Consider the following 7482-nt stretch of genomic DNA (forward strand, 5'->3'; position numbering starts at 1 on the left):
ATCTTTATGACCTAGATAATCACGATGGTGTGATCACTAATCTAGAGCCAGACATTCTTGAATGCAATGTCAAGTGGGCCTTAGGAAGCATCACTACGAACAAAGCTAGTAGAGGTGGTAGAATCCCAGTTGAGCCATTCAAATCCTAAAAGATGATGCAGTGAAAGTGCTGGAATCAATATGGCAGAAAATTTGGAAAACTCAGCAGTGGCCACAGGACTTGAAAAGGTCTGTTTTCATTCCCATCCCAAGAAAGGCAATGCCAAAGAATTTTTAAACTACCACACAACTTCACTCATCTCACATGTTAACAAATTAATCCTCAAAATTATCCAAGCCAGGCTTCAGCAATACGTGAACTGTGAACTTCCAGTTGTTCAAGCTGGGTTTAGAAAAGGCAGAGGAACCAGAAATCAAATTGCCAACATCCGTTGGATCATGGAAAAAGCAACAGAGTTCCAGAAAAACATCTATTTCTGCTTTATTGACTATTCCAAAGCCTTTGGCTGTGTGGATCTTAATAAATTGTGTAAAATTCTGAAAGAAATGGGAATACCAGACCACCTGACCTGCCTCTTGAGAAATCTGTATGCAGGTCAGGAAGCAACAGTTAGAACTGGACATGGAACAACAGACTGGTTCCAAATAAGAAAGGAGTGCATCAAGGCTGTATATTGTTACCCTGATTATTTAAATTATATACATCATGAGAAATTCTGGGCTGGAGGAAGCACAAGCTGGAATCAAGATTGCTGGGAGAAATCTCAATAAGCTCAGATATGCAGATGACACCACCCTTAGTGGCAGAAAGTGAAGAACTAAAGAGCCTCTTGATGAAAGTGAAAGAGGAGAATGAAAATGTTGGCTTAAAGCTCAACATTCAGAAAACTAAGGTCATGGCATTTAGTCTCATTACTTCATGGCAAATAGATGGAGAAACAGTGCAAACAGTGGCAGACTTTTTTTTTTTAGCTCCAAAATCACTGCAGATGATGACTGCAGCCATGAAATAAAAAGATGCTTACTCCTTGGAAGAAAAGTTATGACCAATCTAGACAACATATTAAAAGCAGAGACATTACTTTGCCAACAGAGGTCCGTCTAGTCTAGGCTATGGTTTTTCCAGTAGTTATGTATGGATGTGAGAGTTGCACTCTAAAGAAAACTGACCACAGAAGAACTGGTGCTTTTGAACTGTGGTGTTGGAGAAGATTCTTGAGAGTCCCTTGGACTGCAGGGAGATCCAACCAGTCCATCCTAAAGGAGATCAGTCCTGGGTTTTCATTGGAAGGACTGATGCTAAAGCTGAAACTCCAGTACTTTGGCCACCTGATGAGAAGTGCTGACTCATTTGAAAAGACCCTGTTGCTGGGAAAGATTGAAGGTGAGAGGAGAAGGTGACAACAGGATGAGATGGTTGGATGGCATCACTAACTAATGGACATGAATTTGAGTTAGCTCTGGGAGTTGGTGATGGACAGGGAGGCCTGGCATGCTGCAGTCCATGGGGTCGCAAAGAGCCTGACACGACTGAATGACCAAACTGAACTGAACTGATTGGTATGTATAATCCTGTTACCATTTACTTTATCATTTTAGATTTGTTTTTGCAGATCTTCTTTTTCTCTTGTGTTTCCTATCTAGTGAAGTTACTTTTGCCTGTGTTGTAGTGTTGGTTTTGTGGTGCTAAATTTTCTTAGCTTTTGCTTATCTGTAAAGCTTTTGATTTCTCCTTTGAATCTGTAGGATATCCCTGCTGAATAGAGGAATCTTGGTTGTAGATTTTTTCTTTCATCATTTTAAGTATATCCTTCTACTCTTTTCTGGACTGCAGTTTCTGTTGAAAGATCATTTGTTAGCCTTATGGGAATCTCCTTATATGTTATTCGTTGCTTTTCCCTTGCTGTTTTCAACATTTTTCCTTTGGTTTTAATTTTTGTTAGTTTGGTTAGTACATGTCTTGGCACGTTTCCCCTTGGGTTTATCCTGTATGAAACTCTTGGGCTTCCTGGAGCTGAGTAGCTACTTCCTTTCCTATGTTAGAAAAATTTTCACCTATAATCTCCTCAAATAATTTTTCATACCCTTTCTTTTCCTTTCCTTCTCCTGAGACCACTATAATTTGAATGTTGGAGTACTTAATGTTGTTCCAGTGTTAGTTGCTCCATTGTGCCTCTTTGTGGTCCTGTGGAATATAGCCCACCAGCTCCTCTGTCCAGAGAATTCTCCAGAGATCTCTGAGATTGTTCTAATTTCCTTTCATTCTTTTTTCTTTATTCTTCTCTGTTTCAATTATTTCCACCATTCTATCTTGCAGGTCAGTTACCCATTCTTATGTCTCAGTTATTCTGCTATTGCTTCTCTCTAGTGTATTTTTATCTCAGTTATTGTATTATTCATTGCTGATTGTCTATTCTCTCTTCTTTCTAGGTCCTTGTTAAACATTTTTTGTATCTTTTTAATCCTTGCCTCCATTCTATTTGTCTGTACCTTCATTTTATTTCCAATATTTTGGATCATCTTTACTATTATTATTCTGAGTTCTTTCTTATGTAAACTGCCCCTGTCTTCTTCATTTATTTGGTCTTGTGGACTTTTACTATATTCTTTCATCTGCTGCTTGTTTCTCTGTCTTTTCATTTTGCTTAAGTTACTGTATTTGGGGCCCTCTATCTGCAGGCTGGAAGGCCATAGTTCCTCTTAATCATGGTGTCTGCCCCTTGTGGGTGGGGTTGGATCAGTACCTTTTGAACGTTTTCTGGTTGGAGGGACTGGTGTCTGTGTTCTGGTGGGTGGAGCTGAATCTTGTCTCTCTGAAGGGTAGTGCTATATCCAGTGGTTTGTTTTGGAATATCTGGGGATTTTGTATGGCTTTGGACAGGCTTTCTACTAATGGGAAGGATTGTGTTCCTATTTTACTGATGGTTTGGCATGAGGGGTCCAGCATTGGAGCTTGCTGGACTTTGGATGGGGCCTGGTCTTAGTGTTGAGATGGAGAGCTTTGGAAGAGTTCTTGCCAATTAATGTGCCATGGTGTTGGGGGTTATACAGTGGTCCAATGTCCTGGATTCGGTCTTCCACCTCAGAGGTTCAGGGCCAACCCCTTACTCTAGCAGTTAGACTCCCCAAGCCACCCAGCACAAAAGATAAAGAGAAAGATATATAAGAGGGGAAAAAAAGTCATGTAAACAAACAAAGCAAAAAGGAACAAACAGATAAAACCCCAAAGCAAATGGTGAAAGCAACACTCATCAGAAAAGAACACCCGAAGAGACTCATACACTCACAAAATTGAAATGAGAGGAAAAAGAATAAAAACAGAAACCAGAGAAGAAGAGAGCAATCAAGCCAATAATCAAACCTATAAGTGAAGGTGAATACTAAAAACTAGTCTAGCAAAAATACAAAATCAAAAACATGGGAAAATGCAATATAACTAAAGAGTACTATAAAAATAGGAGGGAAAAGATAAATTTTTGTAAAAATAAAAGCTTTTTTAAAGGAAAAAGTAAGTTAAAAGTAAAAATTAATGGAATAATAAAAAAGAATAATAGAACAATATAAAAAAAAAAAAAACCCATAAAATATATAGAGAGATAGAGTGGTAGTGAGAAGAGTATTCCTCTGTGTCCTCCGTTTTCCTAACCACACATTGAGCATGAGCCAATCTGCCTACCCAGGAAGTCCTCTAGTATTTCTAGGAAGGTTTCTGGACCTGCTGTGGATGTCGTGAGGTCAGCTCAGACTCATATCTGGCCTTATTCCAGCTTGTACTTGCTTCCAAAGTCCACAGTTGCTCCCAAAGTCCATAGTACCAGGCTAATTGAGGGGTAAATTTTCTGTACCTTTAGCTGCAGAAGCAATTTACCCTTTTCACACAGGGCCTGTGTGACCAGCTTTGATTTTTCACCCTCCCTTTGCTCATAGGCCTCCCTCCAATGTCTGCTCCCTACCCAGACAAGAAAGGCTAAAGTGACAGCTTATGAGGGCTTATTTGCTCCTTCAGCCTGGGGAGAGGAAAGGATACATTAGACACAATTGGGATGTGCATATGGTGCCTGCTGCAGCCAAAGCCTGAGGGAAGTTGCTACAGTTCAAGTTGGTTTGTGTGCTCCAACAGGGAAGATGGCCCCAGGTTGTGTCTTTCTCAACAGAGCCAAGCTACATAGGTTCCCAGGAATGTGTGGGGAATGACCTATGCCTGCTAATGGGTTGGTGGCAGCTGCTACTTCCGGGGTAGGAACCACAGAGCCATTTTTTCCCCCACCTCAGGAACTTGCCCTGGCTTTGGCAGTGACCAGTTGACCTGCATTTACCCCTTTGGTATCTCAAACTGCAATCGCAGGTAGTCCCGCCTCTGGCATTCATGCTAGCTTTGGCAGTCTACCTCTGAGGTTGCAGTCCACACCATGGTTCATCCCACCTACAGCACTTTCAAAGGCAGGGTCCTTTGATCTGTGTGTGTGAAGGGACAGGGTCCCTGTGACAATGATCTCTTGCCTCTCTGGCAGGCTCAGGCTTTTCTCTGGACTCCTTCAGCTGTGTTAAATTAGTCCCCTCAGAAAATCTTCATGGCAGTCAACCCCAGTTCTCTCCCTGAAGTCCAACCCCTGAACCTCTGAGCCTCAGCACCCAGTCCCTGTTTGCCATGACAGGCTTGCAAATAGCATCTCAGCTGGAAAGTGCTGGTCAACAACAATCCCTGTGATGAATTATCTCTATTTTGCCTTCTGAGCACCTGTTGCTGTATTCTCCTCAGAGGTTCCACAGCGTCCTCTTTCCCCACCTATCCCAGGGTTTCCAAGTGTGAGGAAACTTTCCTCTTTCATGGAGCCCTCTGCGAGGCACAGGTGCTTGTTCCAAATCCTTTGTCTCTATTTTCCCATATATTTTGCCCTACTTCATTCTGTGGAGATTAGTTTCCCTTTTTGGAAGTCTGGGGTCTTCTGCCAATTTTAAGAAAGTGTACTGAAGGAATTGTTTCACATGTAGATGTATTTTTGATGTAGCACATTCCCTATGTTATATAAGGAGTAGTTCAAATGGCTGGTCCAAAAAGACACCTATAAATATAATTTTTGGAGAATCTGAAGGAAATAGAAGGCCATGCAGAGATATGTAAAGTCTTAAATTGACTTTAAGACTTAAAGTCTTAGACTGATTCTTAAGTCTTAAGAGTTTTAAGTTCTATCCAGCTTTGCATTTTACTTATGCTTACATTCATTGTATCCATTAGATACAAACAAAAACCCTGCAAAGTATAAAAGGAAAATTATATTATCCTTATATTCTATATACAAAGTTTAGATTTGGAGAACTACCATAGTTTTCTTAAAGTCATGACCTAAATAGTTTTCTAATAACTAGTACAGTAAATTTCCCCCAATCACGTGTTCCTCCTATATCCACACTATATTCAGGCCTCAGCAACTCATTTTCAGCTCAGCATAATCTTAAACAAAAGGGACAATCAGAGATTTGTGGCTAGAAAGCCAAACATAGGGTAAGAGATAATGCTTGTTAAGAGCCTTTTGCGAACTATCTCTGGAGGAAGAGTAGGAGTAGGAGAGTTGTCTTTTAGTGACAGTTGCCTTGATGAGGAAACTTTTGCCCTTAATTTGGCAAAAAGACTTGAGATGAACATACTACTAAGTCTGTTTTACATAAGAACACTATAGCCTCACAATGTCAAAAAACTCATCCAAGGCCACAGAGCTGTAGACTAGAAACTTTCATGACTTAAACATTAGTGATACATTTGACCCAAATGTGTGTGTGCTGTTGAAAAAGAAATTATTTATAAAGTCTTAACATAATTACAAAATCTTAACCTAGACTTCTCAATCATTTTCCTAATAGCCAGCTGTACATCTTTGTTCCTGAGGCTGTATACCACAGGGTTCAACAGTGGGGTGATGATGGTATAGGTCACCGTCACCAGCCTGTCTTTTCCTGATGTATATTTGGCTGAGGGTCGCAGGTAGACAAAGGAAGCACACCCGTAGTGGACAACAACCACAATGAGATGGGAGGCACAGGTGGAGAATGCCTTTCGTTTGCCTTCAGCTGATGAGATCTTCAGGATAGCAGAGGCGATAAATCCATAAGAGATGAAGATGAAGATCAAGGGCACAACAAGGACCAAGACCCCACCAATGAAGATGACCAGTTCATTAATGTAGGTTTCAGCATCAGCGAGGCAGATGACTGGTGAAATGTCACAAAAATAATGGTTGACCTTGTTGGAGCCACAGAAAGGGAGGCTAAAGACCAAAGTTGTTCCCAATAGAGATATTAGGAAACCACTGACAATACAAGTTACTGCCAGTTGCCCACAAACTCTCCAGCTCATGAGAATGGTGTAATGCAAAGGCTGACAGATAGCAGCATAACGATCATAGCCCATCACTCCCAGAAGCAGGCAATTGGTGACAGCAAAACCAAGAAAGAAGTACATCTGTGAAGCACAACTCACAAAGGACAGTGTCCTGAGCACAGAGAGAAGATTTATAAGCATCTTGGGCAGAATGACAATTGTGTAGAAAGTTTCAGAGGTAGAAAGGACACAGAGAAAGAAGTACATGGGTGTGTGGAGGCTGTGATCCAAGCAGATGACTGAGATGATGATGATGTTTCCACTCAAGATGATCAAATAGAGGCAAAGAAAGACCACAAAGAGGATAAGTTGCAATTCCCCAAGACTGGAGAAACCCAGCAGGAAGAACTCAGTAACACAGGAGGAATTGGCCATGAAGAGTTGATCCCATGGAATAAAGTCAATATGATTAAGTCCAGAGTCCTTTGAAACTAGGAAATCAGGGAGATTTAATCATAAAGTCACCAGTCCGGTATGAAAGAGAAACAACTGGTATGGGAGAGAAAAAAGGAAACCAAAATAAAATAATAAAGCATTTTACAATAAACTAAGTGAAATTTATCCTAAATTAATATGTGCCCACATTGCTAATTTTCTGCCAATGATTTTAGCAGAGAATTTGGGGACAAGTGTTCAAATGAAATGGACAGACATTTACTCAAAGAAAGTATACTCTTCTGCCGCCTAAGAAATACCTGAGAAATATAGTCCCTGCTTGTAGACTTATATAATCAATCTCTGCTTAGTTTGTTGATAATCTAACCCTCAAAAAAACTTTTATCTACATTAATTGTGATTTTAAGTGGTCATAATTTTATCCATATTACTGATACATATATTCCACAAGGAATACCACCAATGTATGAAGATCTACATCCCACATGATTGTAATAGTTTCTTCATCTAGGTCAGTCAGTAATCGTTGATTTGTCCTTTTGTTGCTTGTCCTTAAAACACAGAATTCTCTTTCATTACTAACAACATACCCCATTTCCATGCAGTCATTTGTTGAAATTAATTTGGCTTACAACTACAGCTACTATTTTAGAATTAGTGTATGGTTCCTCTATAGACTCTAGCATTAGATTTTTTTCAGCATTCACTGT

General features: G+C 40.2%; 1 protein-coding gene across 1 annotated transcript; it reads right to left on the minus strand.

Moving 5' to 3' along the window:
* Nucleotides 1-5797: 5797 nt before the first annotated feature.
* On the minus strand, nucleotides 5798-6754 carry LOC138074021 (olfactory receptor 10R2-like). Its single transcript, XM_068966005.1, has one exon. The coding sequence runs from the start codon at nucleotides 6749-6751 to the stop codon at nucleotides 5798-5800; it is 954 nt and encodes a 317-aa protein (XP_068822106.1). The 5' UTR covers nucleotides 6752-6754.
* Nucleotides 6755-7482: the final 728 nt, after the last annotated feature.

The sequence above is a fragment of the Capricornis sumatraensis genome, chromosome 2 (assembly GCF_032405125.1).
Source record: "Capricornis sumatraensis isolate serow.1 chromosome 2, serow.2, whole genome shotgun sequence".
In the NCBI taxonomy this organism is placed as follows: domain Eukaryota; kingdom Metazoa; phylum Chordata; class Mammalia; order Artiodactyla; family Bovidae; genus Capricornis; species Capricornis sumatraensis.

Coding starts and splice junctions, on each gene's coding strand:
- LOC138074021 (XM_068966005.1), bottom strand. CDS start 6,751: ATGGCCAATTCCTCCTGTGTTACTGAGTTCTTCCTGCTGGGTTTCTCC.